Source organism: Podarcis gaigeae, assembly GCF_964106915.1.
Source record: "Podarcis gaigeae genome assembly, chromosome: 15".
NCBI lineage: Eukaryota > Metazoa > Chordata > Lepidosauria > Squamata > Lacertidae > Podarcis > Podarcis gaigeae.
Window position 1 is genome coordinate 43,478,086 of NC_139692.1, and position 19,864 is coordinate 43,497,949.

At 47.2% G+C, this 19,864-nt stretch overlaps 1 protein-coding gene across 6 annotated transcripts in view; it reads left to right on the forward strand.

Moving 5' to 3' along the window:
- Positions 1–4,625: 4,625 nt before the first annotated feature.
- The window catches only part of SLC6A4 (solute carrier family 6 member 4), a 38,054-nt gene continuing 22,815 nt past the window's right edge, over positions 4,626–19,864 (forward strand). The window contains exons 1-3 of one of the 6 annotated variants that reach the window (XM_083715140.1): positions 13,535–13,647; positions 14,772–14,865; positions 18,051–18,609. In XM_083715140.1, coding sequence (XP_083571266.1) covers positions 18,168–18,609 — 442 coding nt within the window. In that variant the 5' untranslated portion in view covers positions 13,535–13,647; positions 14,772–14,865; positions 18,051–18,167. Of the gene's footprint in view, positions 6,148–9,497; positions 9,624–13,534; positions 13,648–14,771; positions 14,866–15,853; positions 15,914–17,630; positions 17,782–18,050; positions 18,610–19,864 lie in introns of those variants that run through there. The other 5 variants (XM_083715136.1, XM_083715139.1, XM_083715137.1 and 2 more) reach the window with 5 other exon arrangements.

The window sequence follows — 19,864 nt, forward strand, 5'->3', positions numbered from 1 at the left end:
GCCCCATCAGCCTCGGCCAGCATGGCCCAAAGGGTCAAGGATCATGGGAGTTGTAGTCTCAGCAATACCAGGTTGGCAAATCCCCACACTAGTCTCTGGGAATTAAGCCTGGTGCCAGATCAGAGAGCTCTGAGAGGGGTGGGGGGAATCTGCCAAACTAAAGCAATGGGGAGAAAAACGTAGGGCATATCAGAATGAACTTGGCGAGAGGAGAGATGAAACTGAATGGGTTCTTACTGAAAGCTGGTCGCAGAGTTAATCTCTAATAAAGCAGTTTAGTCCTCAACAAATGTTTAACATCTTGAAAGTTAGGCGACACTAAGACAGGCTTAGGGTATAAAGCTGGGGTCTGCAACCTTTAAGACAAAAAGAGCCACTTGGACCTGTTTCCAAAGAAAAAAAAACTGGGAGCCGCAAAACTCGTCATTATAAAAATAACTTTTTTGTCACTTTTTTATTATTTCTTTGTTTGACCCCTCAGAATTACTCCTCCTCATAGAAATAAACGTTAAATTAACAAGTTACCTTTTTTTTTGTGTGTGTTCTTCACTCCCCTTCCAAACAGTGACCAGCGTACATGCCCCTTACAATGTAGCGGGTGGGCGGGCAGGAAGGTGACGTCGGGACGGTGCATGACTAATGCACGCACCGCCCCCATGCGACGTCACAGCCAGTACAGCGCCCGCCACAGTGGGGAGTGTCGGGGCGCACAGTGCGCCTCCTACCCTCGCTAGTATCCGCCCTGGAGCCGCAGCAAAGGTGTAAAAGAGCCACATGCGGCTCCGGAGCCGCGGGTTGCCGACCCCTGGTATAAAGCAACTGATTTTGTATCCATCCAGGTATTGGGTCAAACTAATTAAAAGCAAACCCCCATTTTGCACAGCAGTCTAGAATTCTGGCCATTTCTATTTTTAAATTATTGGTTTTTTAAAAGTTGCATGCTTTCATGCATTTAATACATCTATCTACACTGGAGTAACAGACCTATTTTAATTGTTGCCTTTAAGTCTCTTAAGTCCCTTGGATTTTTTTTTTTTAAAAAGGGTGTTTAGTTTGTGTAAGAAGCTGCCTTGATACAGTCTCAGGCCATTGGTCGATCTAGCTCAGCAATCTAAACCAGCTGTGGGGAACTTTTGGCCCTCCAGATGTTGCTGAACTGCAACTTGGAATACTATGTACAGTTCTGGTCGCCTCACCTCAAAAAGGATAGTGTAGAGTTGGAAAAAGTTCAGAAAAGGAATGTGGAAAGGTTGCAACATTTGGGGATTTTCAGTTTAGAAAAAAGGCAAGCAAAAGGCGACATGATAGGAGTTTATAGGACTATGCATGACATGGAGAAAGTGGAGAGAGACAAGTTTTTTCTCCCTCCTAACACAAACCACAGAGCCTAGGACTTGCTGATCAGAATGTCGGCGGTTCGAATCCCTGCGACGGGGTGAGCTCCCGTTGCTCGGTCCCTGCTCCTGCCAACCTAGCAGTTCGAAAGCACGTTGAAGTGCAAGTAGATAAATAGGCACCAGTCCAGCAGGAAGGTAAATGGTGTTTCCATGCGCTGCTCTGGTTCGCCAGAAGTGGCTTAGTCATGCTGGCCACATGACCTGGAAGCTGTGCGCTGGCTCCCTCGGCCAGTAAAGAGAGATGAGCGCCGCAACCCGAGAGTCGGTCACGACTGGACCTAATGGTCAGGGGTCCCTTTACCTTTACCTTAACACAAGAACTCAGATATCCAATGAAGCTGAATGTTGGAAGGTTCAGGACAGAAAAAACCACACTTCACGCACATAGTTAAACCATGGAGGGTAGGGCACAAACCAATGGCTTCAAGTGATAGGAGATTCTGACTAAACGACAAATTTCTGACAGTAAGAGCCGTTCGACAGTGGAACGGTCTCCCTCAGGAAGCGGCGGACTCTCCTTCCTTGCAGATTTTGAAGCAGAGGTTGGGTGGCCATCCGTCATGGATGCTTGAGTTGAGATTCCTGCACTGCAGGAGGCTGGACTAGATGACCCCTGGGGTCCCTTCCAACTCTAGGATTCTATAAGGCTGTCTCCTAGCCATGATGAATATAGCCTGCTTCTATGGTTGGAGGCAGCCATGCGTCTGAATCCCAGTTGCTGGAGACCCAAGGAGGGGAGAGGGCTCTTGGGCTCAGGTCCTGCTTGTGGGTTTCCCATCGGGGCATCTGGTTGGCACAAGATGCTGAACTAGATGGGCCATTGGCCTGATCCAGCAAGCTCTTTTTTGCTCATTTCTGCACCTTTCCCAGCTCCACAATATCCATTCGGAACACTACACTGTACTCCACTATTCCTCAGATTTTTATATCCACAGTTTTATTTTCAATTCCTTCCCTAAAGGAAGGAATCTTGCTTCCTGCCCCCCCCCCAATTCAGAAGACTGCAACAAATTCCTATATGCCCTAGGAGAGAGAAAGTGATGTGGTATTTAGAAGCCTAGATTCATTCATTCATGTATTTACAAGTGAATAACTCTACCCTCCCAAAAGAAGGTCTTGGATGTGCCTGGTGGGATCAATGCCATTTCCACCTCCCTTTTTGAAATGCAGCCGCCACCGCTTCCCTTATCCCAACCCCATGCTATATCACAAGCTGTTTTTCTCAACCCAGCCCTTTGTCTGCCCCAAAGCCTCTTTTGAGCAGCCTCTAGGAATGTTTCGTGGGTAATCCGGACGCGGCGCCTCCCCTGAGAAGGGCTGAGACGATCCCCTTGTAATCCATGCAACTCAGATCTCCTCCCGTTGTCCTAACAATTGCCAGCTATTTTAATCCTAATCTATTTGGTGCCCAATTTGGGGCGGCAGGGAGGCGGCAGAGAACCAATTAAAGCTGTGTTGGTACATCTCGGGTGGAGGACAGGAGACCATCCGGCCATGCAGGTCACCCCCACTTCCACAGACAAGCCCCTCGGACCCAGGCACCACTCTCCCAGGTCCCCCTCAACCTGTCAAGCCACCAGTGCAATCCCACCACTGGCCTTCAGATGGCAGCAACTCCTCTCCTTATCCAAGGGGGTGGGGTGGAGAAAAGGATGAAATAACAAAAGGGGGAGCAGGAAAGAGAAATGTTTGGCAATTTCTTCCTCTGTTCCCAGGACTGATGCTGCTGCAGAGATCCCTGCAGACTCCCACCTTCCTCCTGTGTCTCATAATCCCTTTGGTGGGGAAAGGCTGCCGTCCCTCCCTTGTTAATTGCAATGCAGTTAAATTAATACATTTATATCCCAGCTGTCCTCTGAGGAGCTTAAGGTGGCACTCGCTGTCTCCATTTTATCCCCACAGCAACCCTGTGAGGACAGTTAAAGACTGAGTGTGCTTGTGTGAGAGAGAGAGACTGGTTCAAAGCCACCCCGTAAGAGCTGAGTGAGGATTTGAACCCAGAGCTCCCAGGTCCTAGTCTGACACACTAACCTAATGTGATGTTCTCATTTCCCCTGCTTGCTTCAATGATCCACCTGACAGCTCTCATGGGCTTGAGGTTCTCTCAAGAGCCCAAACTGGGGCAGCAGGAGTTCAAGGGATCACCAAATCTCACCTTGCAATATTGCAGGGCACATTTTCCCCCAACAGTGCATCTGGCAGGGAGGCAGTGCAGGACACCCAGTCGGCCTCTGAACCTACTGCAGCCGCAACTCACTGCTCTGAAGGGACAGGCTCATCTTGGACTAGTGACGCGGACGAATTCCTCATCCACGACGCCTGGACCTGAAGTCAACATCCACCTTGCCACTGGCAGAAGGCCGGAAAGCTCCACTGTCTCTACCATAGCTCCCTACCTGAGGACCCCGGCCAATGCAGCATCTGGCTGAGCTGGCTTAACAACGGGCATTATGTGTATTTTAATGAGCTGAATAAAGTGACAGCTTATCCGTCTTGGAGGCGTGGCAAGTGTGTGTATTAACAGTGCTTAGATTTTTTTTTTTTTAGTTGTTATCCTGTTAATGTTGTTAATATTGTTTTATAGAGTATAACTGCCACATTTATTTGTGAAACATATACTATGGATTTTGATGTTAACTGTGATGTTTAGTTGCTGCTTTATTAATAGCTTTTTATAGATTGTAAATATGATTTATGCTATTTTGTGCTGTTCTATTATGTTTGACTATGTTACTCTTATTTACTGTTTGTAAGCTGCTTTGGGATTCATTTGAAAAGCGGCACAGAAAAATAAAGTTATCAATCCCATGTTTGTTGAGCGTGCAACCTCATTTGCTTGCCCAAAGTTATGTGAAGATAATACAATGAACACTCTTTACTGGGTTAAAATGGATTGCACAAGTTGCCCAAACCATGTTTCAGCCCACCATCTTGGGTTAAAATGGAGGCCAGGGTCCTGATGTCAACAAAGACGGCTGCCCCACCTTGTGCAGAGTTTGGAGGCAATATCTGGAGAGGCAGCCAAGCCTCGAAAGAATAGATGGGCGGACAGACTGACCGCTTCCCAAAATATACAGAAGATTTGTTCTGATTTTTTTGCGAGGGAAGTTACACAACAGTGAGTAGTCTCTACAGTATCAGCAGTTATATACGCCTTCCCATTAATCACATTTTGCCATTGCTTTCCTAAATGCAAAAAGCCTGTTGTTGTTCTTTAAGTGGATATGTTGCACCAGAGTGCTTCAACTAATGTTAGTGGTGCAAACCTAGATTTCTGGTGACTGATATCCTTCTTGCAAAATGCTGAAAGTCTAGAGGTGTCCTCAGTCCCTCTAACCCAGCAGTGTGGACTCTGACTGGTAGCATCCCTTCAAGATCTCAAGAAGGCAAAGCTCTTTTCCATCACCTGGTCCCTTTTTAACTAGAGAAGTTGGGGATCAAACCAGGGACCCTCTGCAAGTCAAGTGTGTGCTCTGCCACTCATCTTACCATTTCATGGAAGGAAATTTGTGGTTGGGATGTTTTGTGTGTGGGGTATGTGGATATGAGTTTTTTTTTCCTTTCTGGGAGGAGAGGAAGTGTTTGTGGTGATTAAAAGCAGCCGAATCAGTCTTGGGTTCCATCCCAGCGATGCCGTGCCCTGCTGTTAGGCAGAGTGATAAAGCCGTCTCAGGCAGCAAATTTTAGGTATTAGGAAAGGGCAGGCAAATTCGTAAACTCCTTAATCTGCTGCTATTGTCTTTCTACTGCTAGAGAAAGGGAGTGTCACATTTTCATTTTGCCTCAGGTATCTTGGATGCCTACGCCAGAACTTGTGCAGTAGTGGTTAAGAGCATTGGATGAGGACCTAGGATTCCAGGGTTCAAATCCCCATTCGGGGAGGAATCTCACAGGGTGACCTTGGGGCCAGTCATGGTCTCTCAACCTAAACTACCTCGCAGGGTTGTTGTGAGGGGGGAATGGGGGAAGAACTCTTTGGTGGAAAGTTGTGTAACAGAAATAACAAATATCTTGGGCAGCAAAATGTCTTGGGCCAGCCCTGCTTGGGAGCAACTTCTGATAGCAAACCCCAAGTCCCTTTCCACTTGACAATTTTTGCATTCCCCCCCCTCTTTGTCCTTAAAGTGAAGAATGGAGAAGGACGGGTGAGAATTGCAAAAGTCTGTTTTTCTTCTCCTAATGTGGCCCAGAAGCAGACACACACCCCAGTCTCACATTTGCCACAGTGGCAGGGCACCTGTCTTGGCCTCATCATCCACCCCCAGCCACTCTCTGCCCCCATTTGCAGACCCCCCCTCTCCCTCGCCCCCCCCTCGCGCTTCCATTTATAGCCGCAGCCCAGGCTGCCCTCCCTGACTCCAACCCAGAGGCTCTTGCATTGCTGTGCCTGGAGCCCTCCTCCCGCTGCTGCTGCTGCTCTGAGCTGTTGTGAGCTGGTTGCTTTTTCTGTGTGTGGAGTCACCCACCTCTAGGAGGAGGGTTGCAGCCTGCTGCAGTCCCTCCTGGCAAGGCAAAAAGTTTATTTTTTATAAAAAAGAGAGAGAAAGAGAGAGGAGAAGAAAGAAAGTGACGTAAAAAAATCTTAAAGAGCATCTGGGAATCGGACCATGTGAGAAGAAGGGGTATACAAAGACAGTCCCCGGTGCAAATTGACCCATAGGATCCAAAGCAAATGTAGGTGGGATTGGTGAGGCCGGCTTGGATGAGCCAGTGCAGGAGAAGCGCTCCTGAATCCGCTGGGACACACCAGGTATTTTACGCTTTATTCTCCCCCCACCTCTTCTAAATGCAGATGCCTAAAAGTGCCCTGTTTAGTGATTATGAGACAGAAGCTGGGGAGGGTCTTTTCCTTCGCCTTCCCCAGCAGAGCTAATTGTGCTTTTGCTCATCTTTTTCAATCTTTATTTTTTTAAAAAAAACAAAAACCTGAGATGGCAACGGTAATGCACACCAAAAAAAGAGTCTGTATATATTTGCATGAGAGGCTTTTATGCCCCTGCTGCACTTAAAACAGACAGTCAGACAGTGAAATGTTCCTGCAGCTCCAAGGGACGGGGACGGGGGAAGGACAGGGACGGGGACAAGGGAGCCTTTTGAATTTATTTATTTATTTGTTGCTGTTTCAAGTTTTGCTTGAGTTAAGAATGTGTTCCTTCCTCAGCTTTTCTGTCTGTACATGCTTGCTATCTCAGTTATTAGTGTCAGCTTTGAGAGACGGGTGAGCAGCGTGTTTCAACCAGCTTTTGACTGAGTGATCGGAGCAGCCCTTAGCCGTACTGCAAGATGCAACCTCGTTATTTTAGAGAGAGGGCAGGAGGGAGAAAAAGTGTGCTTTAAACAAAAAAATAGTAGGGACAAGACATTTCAAACAAGAACAATGATTCAGTTAACTTGGGTGCCTTGCTTTTCATGTTGGTTAAGACAGGAAAAACTGCCGCAGCTTACCTGACAGCTTACTGATGTCAAAATATTTCATATTTTCACAACACCTCTCTCACTCACACACCTGTACAGGTGAGAGGGGTATGTGGGTGTCCCCCTCCTTACAGAGCAAACGGAAGGAGCTTATTTTGGTGACAAGTTAACAAGTTGAACTGGACAGAAGCGAAACAAATTTCACAACATGCATGGGTCTATGAAAATAAATTACAAATGTGGTATAAAGTGCAGGATGACGGGTGCTTTTGACCTCCAAGGACATTAAAAAGATTGGGAAAGCTGAAAGGGAGAGAGAGGCAGCAGATGTGGAAATATCTGAAAATAGGTTTGGGGTTCTTTTGTTTCTTAAGACAGTTGCAATGACATATAGGTGGCTCATTACAGCACAGGCAACAAAGGACGGGACCCTGGCCCCAGGGGCCATAACATAGGCATGAAGGAACGAGGAATGTCACTGTGCCTTTTTAGTTCTGATCTCCTCTCAAGTAAGATGGCCATCAAAAAATAAATATATCCCCCTCCTTCTGTTTTTTACCTGTTTTAGGACTTTGGAACCTGGTGAGCTAATTTAAAAGTGATTCCTAGTACATGTTCTCACTTTCTTGGCATTACAGCGCCATGCCTCTTGATAGCACAGCTTGGCTCTGCCTCTCGTGGGGAACCAGTTGAAAATCTGGGAATCAAGAGCACATATGCTACTGTGACTTTAATTTTATAAAGTGCAGGGAAGGGCTGTGGCTCAGTGCGGAGAGCAGATGTAGGAAGTCCCAGGTATAATTCCCAGCATCTCCAGGTGGAGAGCTGCTGCCAGTCAGTGTAGGCAATACGGAGCTAGTTGGTAGTTTCTTTTGCCTTGGCAAATCTTCCATGCTCTTTTTTGCATTGTGTTTTAAATGGAAACAGGAGTGTAGGCCAGCCTCCCCCAACCTGGTGCCCTCTGGGTGTTTTGGATCACAGCTTGGAAACTGCCTTGTGTATAATAATATAGAAAGGTGGTATACAAATTAAAAGTGAAATGGAATGAAGCTCTCATCGGCCTCCAGAAGTGTGCAGGGTTTCTGGCTCAGTTTTCCAGCTGGAGAATAAGCTGCCTTTGAGAGCATTAGGCGCAAATGCACTTGACATTTTGCTGGGTGTTCACTTAGGTTAGGGGCAACAATATGCAAGCTATCTGAGTTTCACAAATCTCTGCCTGCTGTGGAATGCAAAAGCTTGTACACGTGCTTCACCAACTCTCGAGGTGCAAGGTAGGTTTTGAAAGATATATTAAATCACAGCAGTGGCAACCTGATTCAGATAAATGGTCTACCACCACAGAATCCTCTGCCACAGAACAAGGATCTTGGCTTTAGATGGTTTTAAAGGGTCACACGATTTTGTGGAGGGGTGAGACTGCAGAAAGCTCAGAGACAGGATAGCCAAGTGGAGCCTGAATGCACAGAGGTGGCTTACCTCTGAGTAAGTTTCTGGGAAGCAAAGCTGGAAAGAGGGCTGTTGCCATCATCTCCTATTTGTGGGCTTCCCAATGGAGCCTCTGGTCAGCCACTATGGACACTGGATGCTGGGTGAGATAGGTCCCCTTTAGGGACTGATCCAGCTGCAGGGGGACTGCTGTGTTCTTACACTAGATTGTGCCTGGCACTTGGAGACATGCAGAAGTGTGTGACTGCAAAGGCTTCTAATAGGTACTTGGTTCTGTTTATTGTTAATTAATTAGAGTGCTGCAGAACTTAATGAGACATAACCAGTGGTCTTCTTGGGAGAAACGGTTCATATTCCCACAGTCCACAAAATTCTTTTGGTCCTTTCTACAAACAACAGATCTTCCAAGGCAGAACATTTTAAAGTTTGCTTTCTGCTGCGAGGGAGCCCGTCAAGAGCTGGTCTCCCTCAAGCTGCGCACGGCTTGAATGTGAAAAATAGCGAAAAAAGGTCTTTGCCCAAAGGAGTCTGGAATTTCCACAGATTCGTCAGGAATGCAGACCATAATAAATAACAATAACAACAAACATAGACTCAATTGTGGAAAATTGAAGGTTTGTGCTATTCTAGACAATTGGCTCCAGAGCTTGTTGTCTAAGCTGGGAAGAACTTCAGAGACTGTTTTTGTTCTGACTGGGAAGCTATGATTGACCCCCAAAAGATACTAAAAACAAGCTTTAAAGCACGGCTGGCACACAGGCAAAAAGCACACAGGCAAAAAGCCACCGCACCCCAGTGCATCTGAAATGTAAGGGCAGACGAGAGCGGAGGGAGAGGAGAGAGAAAGAGACAGGATGAATGAACAAGTCAAGACTTCACAAGCGTAGCAAGAATGAAGTGAGGAATGGTTTCATAAATGGACCTACAATCTTCAGGAAAAACAAGGTTGAGGTCAAGGAAGACTTCTTAGAAGTGAGGAGAGGGAAAGAGAAGGAAGTAATCTGAGCCAAAGTTTTGGAGTGACAGAGAAGCATGACCCGGGGTCAATGAGGTTTGCATAGGGCTGGAACAGATTTTGAGCGCAAATCCCATCCTTTGGGTTTTAGATGGAAATGGATGGATGCCTCTGCCTGAATCCAGAACACGCTTCTTAAAGGTTGATATGGGGTGGATCCTTCTCTCTTTTAGGGGAGGTCCATAACTCTCTGGTAGCAGCCTCTGCTTTGCATGCATGAGCCCATTCACCCCCAGCACCTCTAGTGAGAAAGGGACCAGGGAGCATGTGATGCGAGAAGACTCTTCTCTCCATGGGGAGCCAGTCAAGAGTAGACAACATTGGGCCAAGTGGACGAATCACCAGATCTGGTAATATGGCGCAGAATGGTCACAGCTCAGGGGGCAGAGTGTATGCTTTGCAGGAATAAGGTCTATGCTTTGATCTCTGGTCTCTCCTGTTAAAAGGATAAGCTAGCATGTGATGGAAAACATCCTCTCTGACTATGAACCCAAACAGACATTGTTAGCTAGAAAGACCAAGAGCATGACTTGGTATGAAGAGATTGCTCTACAGCTTCCATCCCTTCTGTGACATTGGAGGGGTCACTTTATTGCACATGTAGCCCAGGTAGGGCTGAATGTATTTGTCTATTTCTCTTAGTTTCTCATTTTTCCAGCCTTAAATTCTGTTCTTCATATTTCTGCGTTAACTTGCAATTATCATTCTCTTAAAAAACCCTAATGAAAATTAATCAGCAAATTAGGACTGAAATTTCTCCTAACATACAGATTTTTGCCAGTGATTTCCCTTTGTATAATGCTTCACATGTTATTTTCACAAATGTATGTGGTTTTTATGCACTCTAAGCAATTTTTCGTGCAAAATATGTGGTTGCTGAACTGCACCGCAAATTTCAGGTTAGTGTGAGAATTTCAAAGGACACCTGTGTCCCAGTTTGCTTTGGGAAATTGCTAATTTGCTAGTTTTGCATTGAAATCCAAACTGAACCAAATTCCTCCCCATGGTAGTAGATTTTTGAAACGTGTTTTGCTAAACCCTGCTCCAAGCATCCATTCTTCCAAAGGAAGTTGGCCCCGTCTAGCACTGAAGACTCCCCGGTGAATGAAGCAAGTGCTCTTGGGCATAAAATGAAGCACAGCTAAGCGCAGTGACATAAGGCATTTGAGTTATGTACTGAATCCAAGGGAGAAGGGACATATTATCTCACAAAACCAAACACAGACCCACTAGCCCCATTCAAAGAGCCCTGCTTTCTGGTTCTGCTGCCAAAATGGTGGAGGTGACGCTGCCAACCCCTATCGGACCACAATCCATGGTTGGTGGGCTTGGCTTTGATAAGTCAGGAATGTACCAGCCTCCGTTAAATTGTGTGCGTGTTTGCAGGTGGGTTTATTTGTTTTCGTACCACTGGGTGAAGGAGAGAAATGGTTCTCTTTTTTGCAAGTGAAACTGGGGGGGAACTTTTAAGCTGTACTATGATGAAGATTTGGTGTTTGGCTGTGAGGGGCCCAACAGAGTGGCCTCGAAGACCAGCTACCTATCCTTGGCCTGCAAGATGCATTTTAAATGCAATTGCCTTGGCCTACGGCAAAGTTTCCTTTTGCAAATAAATCACCCTGAGTAATCCCCACTCAAAGCTGCATGAACTACAGTTAGATAACAGCCAGGCTACCCATATACATTCATTCCTGAGGTCGGGGAGGACTCTTTCCCATGAGAGTCTGAAAAACCGAAGGGGTGAAATTTCGGCAGGGGTCTGGCATGGGTAAAATGTGGGTAACTACAAAATATGCTCCACAAAGCAAAGTCTGGATTCCACCCCTGCAGGATGCATCCTACAGGGAATGCTTGATTTTTAAAGTTTGTTTGGGGGGGGGCATGGTGTTAGGGCCAGGGCTTTGTGTCTGGTTCTTGTGAGGAAAACTGAAAGTTAAGGAGCATCTGAGCTTACAGAAAGTGCCTTTTCCTCCTCGTGAACTTAAAAGCACAGCCAACTTCCACACCTGGAAATCGCTGATTAGATGTTGTTTTCCAGACTGACCCCTGGCACTTCTCCTCCATAGCAACCAACTATCAGCCAAGAGGCTTCCTGGGTGAAAAGTCCATTCCCATCTTTGCAGTTAAGGAGCAAGGGTTGCATCTTGGTGGTTCATGCAACAGGTCTCAAGTTCACTCCACGGCATCCCCAAGTAGGGCTGGGATAGCGTTCTGCTTGAGAACCTGGCAAGCTGATGCCGATCAGTGTAGGCATTATTGAGCTAGATGGACATACGGCCTGATCCTGTACCAGGCAGCTTTTGCTGAATAAGCCAGACTACTCAAACGAATGGGGGGACCCTAACGGCTCTGGGGGAAGGGCCTACAGCTCAGAAGCAGGGAACCTGCTTTGTGGGCAGGAGGTCCTGGGTTCAGTCTGTGGCATCTCCAGGTATGGATGGAGGAGATTCCTGCCTGGAACAGGAGACAGCCACTGCCAGGCTACATGGGCAATACCAACTGAGATGAGCCAATTGCCTGACTCTGCATAAAGCAGCTCCCTATGTTTCTATTCAGAGCAGCCCTTTATTAACAACCTAGGTGACTGGAATCTGTTATCACAGCTCAGTAGTAAGCAGGGATTTTTTCCCCCAGCCAGAGCTCACAGGATCTCAACTCCGGCACCTAGAAAAATAGCACTGGCGATAATGTAAGCAGAGGGTCTCGGATTTAATCCCCAGCATCTGCAGAAAGGCTCAAACCACTGGGAGCCGGCCACTGTAGATACTCTGCTGGATGGCCCTGTGGTCTGTCTTGCATATCTCCTTCCCACCTTCCATAGTGGAGAAGCCTCTTTTCCCTTAGCTTGCCTCTGAGCAAAGGTGTGCCTGAACCCTCCAAATGTCTCCCAGAGCCCCTTTCAAGGCTTAAGCTGCGCTTGAGAAAAAGAGCAGCCCCAAAGCCGGGTGCACTTTCCAGGTTGTATGTTTTTTATTAGTGGTGCTTCCAGCTGTTGAGGAACAGCCAGCCAGCCTGTGTTTGCGTAAGAGTGACCTTTCCAGCGGCTCAGAACAAAAATAGATAGTAATAAACTCTTATCCTTGATGCTGTTCACTGGGGGACCTGGAAAGTGTTGGGTGGTGACGGGCAGAACGGCAGATGGCGAAGGAGCCAGTCCCAGGGGGAAGTGAGCCCCAAGGGGTTTAGCGCAGACTTTGCCAACCTGGCGCCCTCCAGATGTTTGGACCACAACTCCCAACATCACCATTGGCTGGGACTGATGGGACCCATGGGCCAAAGCATCTGCTGGGCACCAGGATGGCGAAGTCTTGTTTAGTGGATACCTGCTGCCCCAAACTCTTGACATGGCTGCGTGGTCTTTCTTTTTTTAAAGGTGCCTGGGCAGCCTGGCTGTTAAGCAGACCAACCCACAGTTAGACGGGCTGTTACTTACTTGCCATCAGCCGTCCAGGGCTGTGCCACTTGGAAAATGTTTTTTTCCGTATCAGCCCATAAATTTGTTGATGTTGTTTTTCTTGATTTTTTAACTGTGAAATCACTTTGGGATATTTTACGGGAAGCAATTCTTAAAGGAATCAAATATAGAAATAAAACAATATAGAAATAATAGAATGGCTTAAAGCACTATCCCTGCATACATATGGAGGCTCCATTCAGATATTGGGTTGCTAACTGTGGTCGGTCTCCTCCTTTTTCGAAAGCTGCCTTAAGCTGGTGGCTGTCAACACGTCCTGTGGCAGTGAGCAAATTCCATGAGCAAATCCTAAACTATCTATGGAATTGAGCCGTAATTACAAATAAGTTACTTATAGGTATATAAAAAAGATGAGGCACTGGGAGGATGTGACTCAGCAGGAGCCCAGGGTGGCCTTAACCGAAGCTGGCTGTGGAACGGAACGTGAAGATGATTGTGGAAAGTTCTCTCCCAGGGTGCCTGTGACCGGTGGGTCATTCTCTGCCATTCTGTCAAGTCCAACCCAGAGGCTTAAAGTCCACCCGGGTTGCCTCTCTGCAATTGTACCTGGCACTGAATTGCTCTTGCCCAGGTTGTGAAATCACTGGGCTTCCAGTCCCAGCGTGGTTTTTATTATTTTCGGAGGCTGGCTGAGCCCTCCAGTGGCAGAGCTCCGAAAGGATGTCCCAGGCGTGGAATCCTCACGGGAAAAATTGAAAGTGCTCGGTCTCCTGCTCTGTGCTGTTTGCTGCTTCAGGGTCTTAGTAGATAGCTGTGCGCTAGTTGATGATTAACCAAGGTATGACAATTGCAACATGCGCATGGCCCTAGAGATCCAGGTTTCTCTGCATGGGAAAAGGAGCTAGCAGGTGATTGCATGGGGAGCCTTCACAGTGCCCTGGAATTTCAGGATTCAGCAGGTACAAACCCTTTCTTCTTTCTCCTCTTACAAACTGCTCCCACCTGGCCACAGCCGGGAGATGGTGATACTGGATTGTTGATTAGAGTTCTCTGATCTAATAAGGCTCCTGTGGGCTGCATGGGGCAGATCCTCCCCACTTTCCCCCTTCACAACAATCCTGCAAAGTAGGTAAGGCAGTGAAAGTGGGCCAAAGGCCCTCTGGCACTTCATGGCTGAGTGGGGATTTAAACCCAGGTCTTGCCAATTAAGTCCGCAGGATGTTGCTGTGGGATGATGAGGCTGATGAAAGTTGTAGCTCAAAATGTCTGGAAGCCTCAGCTTGGTGACAGCTGGTGAAAAACTTTACTCTGCCTATAATAGGAACTGGCCAGGTGTCCCTACTCCTCTCCTAGAAGAGCACTGGATGGAGACAGGCAGCCCTGTCCCCAACATCTGATGATCTGAGGGGTGTCCTCTCTTTTAACTGTTTTAGCTGCATGCTGTCCATAGATCATTGCTTTGCCCGATGCTTTTTCAAAGAAGCCACTTACGCTAGGCTTGTCCATCACAACACCTTGTGGTGTGACATGCCATGTGTCAACAATATGCTGTGAACGGAAAGTGCTCAGAAGTTACTTTCATGTCTCTTGGGATGTTGCTCATAACTCCCAAATTATGAAAGCTCCTTCATCATTCATACTTGTGGTTTTCGGTCAGATTCCAGCAGTTAAGTGAGCATAAGAAATACAGCTGTTTGTTTAACCTATCACACACTAAAGGTATGTAATAACCAGCAATAGTCTTTTCGTAGAGCTATAGAATTGGAGGGGACCCTGAGGGTCATCTATTCCAACCCCCTGCAATGCAGGAATCTCAACCAAAGCATCCCTGACAGGTGACCATGCAGACAGATGGTGCCCAGAACTGCACACAATACTCCAGGTGTGGTCTGACGGAGGCAGAATAGAGTGGTACTATGACTTCCCTTACTTATAACATACAGAAATGCATTATATTAGGGGAAATTACTTGCAAAAATCTGTACATTAGTCAAAACTGCATACAAAAATCAGTTTATTGGGAAAGATTTGAACTAAAGTGCTGAATAATTTTCATGAGGATTTTTTAAAAACAAATTTGCAGATTGCTGTAAAAATGTGGAGAACTGAATGTAAAATTGGAAAAATGAGAAGCTGGGAGAAATGAAACTGAAAGATCCTTCCATCCCTTCTTGTAGGTAAGGCTCAATGACCCAATGTGGCACCTTCTCTAACTAGCAAGTCATATACCGTATTGGCCCGAATATAAACCGCACTCGCAAATAAGCCACACCTTTAAAATTCAAGAGGAAAAAAGAAAAAAGAAAATACCCAAATATATGCCACTCCCTTAAAATTGGGTTACAGGGTGAAAATTGCTGCGAGCCAATTTAAGCCTTTGATCTTGCAAGCCCGCAAAGATTACCGTACAATCGCTAAAATCGCTATGTAATTGCTACAATTCTGCAGGCACTCAAGCTCGCATATTGGCAATAAAACACTTTTTGTTCAATTTTAATGTGTGTTTGTTTCAGCAGTGATATCGTAAAAGCCAGTTTTTGTAGGTCGTGAATTTAAGCTGCACTTTTAACTTTTCATGGTCGGAATTTTTTTGGGGGGGAAAGTGTGGCTTATATTTGGGCCAATATGGTACTGTAGGAACATAGGAAGGTGCTTTACAGCATCTAGACTAGAACTGCATCATCTGACAGGCTACCACTCTCCAGTGCCTCAGGCAGAGAAAGGTCTTTCACATCACCTGTTAATCCATTTTGACTGGACATGCAGGGGTTTGAACCTGGGACCTTCTGCAGGCAAAGCAGAGTGCGCTGCCACTGAGCTCCTTTCACTCTCTTAGGAACCGATGATGCTTCCTTATACCAGGTCAAACAATTTGCCCATCTAGCTCCCTGGCAGCCAGTATCTGGGGTCTCCAGCAGAGATAATTCCCATCACTGCTACCTGAGACCTTTTAACTGGGGGGTTGGATTCAGGACCGTATGCATGCAAAGCAAGAGGTTCTACGACAGAGCAATAAGCCCCCCTCCAAACACTGGCAAAGTTTCCACGATTTTCGGTGCTCATCGCAGCACACCGTATCCCCACCATCTCAGGGTGGACGGTGGCTGAGGAGAACAGAGTTCTCAGGGGGAGGGGAGGGTGTGCGTTCATTCAAATAGCTGGAATTATGACGGTTTAGAATTCTGCAGCTGGGAGGAAGGGAGGGGCTTTAAAGAAGCTGATCTGGTAACGCCAATGTTCAATAAGCAATGCTTTTTAAAAATCAAGCAAGTACGACACCATAGAAATTAAGAGGGCTGGATACATTGCTTTCATATGTTGCTTTATGCCAGAGGAAGTCAATACCTCTGAATGCCCAGGATGCTGGACTAGAAGCACTGTCTGATTTGCGCATCCTCAAATATCTTGGTTTTATTTTTCTAAGACTGCTTTGTACCTAACATAAGGTAAAAAGGTGAAGGGACCCCTGACCATTAGGTCCTGTCGTGTCCGACTCTGGGGTTGCAGCGCTCATCTCGCTTTATTGGCCGAGGGAGCCGGCGTACAGCTTCCAGGTCATGTGGCCAGCATGACTGAGCCGCTTCTGGCGAACCAGAGCAGCGCATGGAAACACCGTTTACCTTCCTGCTGGAGTGGTACCTATTTATCTACTTGCACTTTGACGTGCTTTCAAACTGCTAGGTGGGCAAGAGCAGGGACCGAGCAACGGAAGCTCACCCCATCGCGGGGATTCGAACTGCCAACCTTTTGAGCGGCAAGTCCTAGGCTCTGTGGTTTAACCCACAGTGCCACCCACGTCCCTTTGCACCTAACATAGCACACCTTAAATGTTCAAAGCCAGCTGGCATGTTCAACCGTCCTGTAAATTAGACCGGTATTACACTCTGCACAATGAAGACTGGGTGGGACATAGGGAGTATGATGTGACTTGAACCACAAATGCTCTGGCTACGGCACTGCTCACACAGCACAACAGCGTGGCTGTTAGATCATTCTTCCCCTATTTGGCCAGATTTCCGTTGGCACAAGACCTACCTGATTATAAAAACAGAAGGGAGAGGTTATTACAAATAATGGCCGGGTTCCAAAGAGCTACTTTGGGCGCGCCTGAGAGTTTGAGTAGGTCAAATCGTGACAGCAGGTAGCAGCAATTGGACATGAAATCAGAGCATTTGTGTCCACTGAGAGGGATCAACGAAACAGAATGAAGAGAGGGTGGCAAGGATAGATCCTTTAAAAAATACTGTTAAAAGAAAAAAAGAAAAGTCAGTGCCAATTAGACTGTCATTGCGGGGGCAGAGGGCAATAGCAGCGTCTTTTCCTAAAGTAGTAACAAGAAGGCCAACCATTACTGCAAATCTGGAGCAAGATGCCAGTAATTGGAAAGCACCAAGAGAGCCAAAGTCCATTGCCTATGCCAGAGTGGGGCTTTGTCACTAGCAGAAGAGGATGCTGGACTAAGTGGGCTTTGCTCTGACCCAGCAGGGCTCTTCGTATATTCTTAGGAAAGGGCCAATTAACCAGATGGATGCAACTCCAGGATGGAAATGGGAACTGCACAGACCTGGGTCTGCTTCGTTGGGATAATTGTTATGGCTCTCCTCATGCTTACATGGGAGTAAGCCCAACAAAAAGCAACAGGGCTTGCTTCTGAGTAGTTGTGTGGAAGGCTGTACTGGAAGAGGAACATTTTGTTCTGCCTGGTAATGTAGATACAGATAGGTAGCCGTGTTGGTCTGCCGTAGTCAAAACAAAAAAAATTCCTTCCAGTAGCACCTTAAAGACCAACTAAGTCAGTTCTTGGTATGAGCTTTCGTGTGCATGCACACTTCTTCAGTATCTGAAATGATTTGGTGACAGTACTAGCAGCAACATCACCTACACCCCAGTACCTGCCATATAGGGCCAGCCCTACTATTAGGTAGACTGAGGTAGCTGCTTAGGCAGCAGATACTGAAGAGCAGTGTATCAACCCACCCCCATTTTGCCTGAGCTCCCTAAGCTGTCCTGGTGCTCCAAGTGTGGTAGAGGATGCGATCCCATTACCAACACTGAAGTAAGAGTCACCCTGGTTGGGTTCTGTATATGGAATGGTAAGAGACCACTACCTTGTCCTTCACATTATACAGCAAAATGCCTTGAAGTACCTGCATCATTGCAAGAGCTGAACATTGCCTTCTACAATCTTGCCGCTTACAATTATTTTTCTATCTCATTATTAAATAAAAAAACAGAAGTTTCATTTCTGTATGCATGTTTATGTAAAATAAGACCATATAACCAATTGATAATCATCTTGCCATTTTCTTTTCCCCTGCACAATTAAAATGTTGAGCTGCCTGTTTCCTCAAACATGTTGCAGGGCCCACAGCTGAGCTGCTGATGCTGGAAAACCCACAAAGGAATCTGTGGCTGGAAAGGCGGTCCTAGTGGAAGTCCCCTGCAGATGGATAGGAAGGCTGCCTTCTAACCCACCGGAATGGAGAAGGCAGCCCCCAGCGAGACCCAGCCCCTCGCGCCTCCAAAGGCCTCGAACTGTAAGGAAGGGGATGACTGCTCAGAGAACGGACTCCTGATCAAGATCACAGAACCTAAATTCCAACTGGTGGAGGGTGCAAACCAAGCCCACCCTAGCCAGGGAGAAAAGGAGGAGACAACGAGCCCTGTGTCCAATGGGATTTCAGGAGCCCAGAGCCCAAGTCCTTGCAATGCGACAGGGGGCAGCGAAGGCACCCCTCCCACACCCGCTGCTCCCATGACCACCACCCTCTGTGTGGCAGAGGGTCAGCAGCAGCTGATGGAGCTGGATGAGAGGGAGACTTGGAGCAAGAAAGTGGACTTTCTCCTCTCTGTTATTGGCTATGCAGTAGATCTAGGAAACGTATGGCGCTTCCCTTATATATGTTACCAGAACGGAGGAGGTGAGTGTCCATTGATTGATTTGATTCAATATTTGTATTCTGCTTTTCCAAACACAAATGTTGAGCTCAAAGTGGCTCACAAGAGTCAGTTACCCTGCAGCCCCCCTGCTTAATCTTGGCACAGCACCGGGGCCTTGCTCCTCTAACATATACTTGGGGGTGGAGCAGGATGGTGGTGCTGTGAACTAACATCTGCCCCCCCCCCGAAAAACCTGCAGCACAAAGCAACCAAAGGCCAAGCGAGAACTGGAGGTAAGGCCGATTGCAAGCATTTATTTGCAATTAAATAAAGAGTATGTATATACATAGGGACGCAGGTGGCGCTGTGGGTTAAACCACAGAGCCTAGGACTTGCCGATCAGAAGGTCGGCAGTTTGAATCCCCTCGATGGGGTGAGCTCCCGTTGCTTGGTCCCTGCTCCTGCCAACCTAGCAGTTCAAAAGCACCTGAAAGTGCAAGTAGATAAATAGGTGCCGCTCCAGGCGGGAAGGTAAATGGCGTTTCTGTGCGCTGCTCTGGTTCGCCAGAAGCGGCTTAGTCATGCTGGCCACATGACCCAGAAGCTGTCTGCGGACAAACGCTGGCTCCCTCAGCCTATAGAGCGAGATGAGCCCCGCAACCCCAGAGTCAGCCACGACTGGACCTAATGGTCAGGGGTCCCTTTACCCTTTTTATGTATATATGTGTGTGTGTGTGTGTGTGTGTGTGTGTGTGTGTGTGTATGTGTATATATATATATATATATAGATGCTTGAGACTCAATTCTCTCATGCCACCCAGCATTCCCACTTAAAAGATGCTGACAGGCAAGGCTGGGCAATGTCAGGTTTTTAACACCACAATGTGTTGCCAGCCAAACATTGCAACCTGGTGATATGCAGCAACAAGCTACGTTGAAGGCACAAGGTGAAACTGTCGCAACTCTCAATGCTGGAGCTGAGAGGCTTTCCTCCCAGTGCCTCGCAGGTCAGGGATGATACAGCTTGTTTGCATTGCTGAGCTGGGGGGTGGGAAGGCTCCCGCCCCCCAGCTGAGTGAGCCCTATGCCTCTCCAGCTTGCATGTGAGGCATAGGGGCTCACTCAGGTGGGGGAGCAGCGGGAACAGTTTAAAGAAGCCGAGGAAGGAATAAGTTGTATTGGACTGGCGATACAGCTTGCTCCTCCCTCTGCAGCATGAGGGGCAGAACGCGATGGTGGCTTCATGTGGCAGTATAGCACAGGTGAAACCGAGGGGACAAGACACTGGACAAAGTT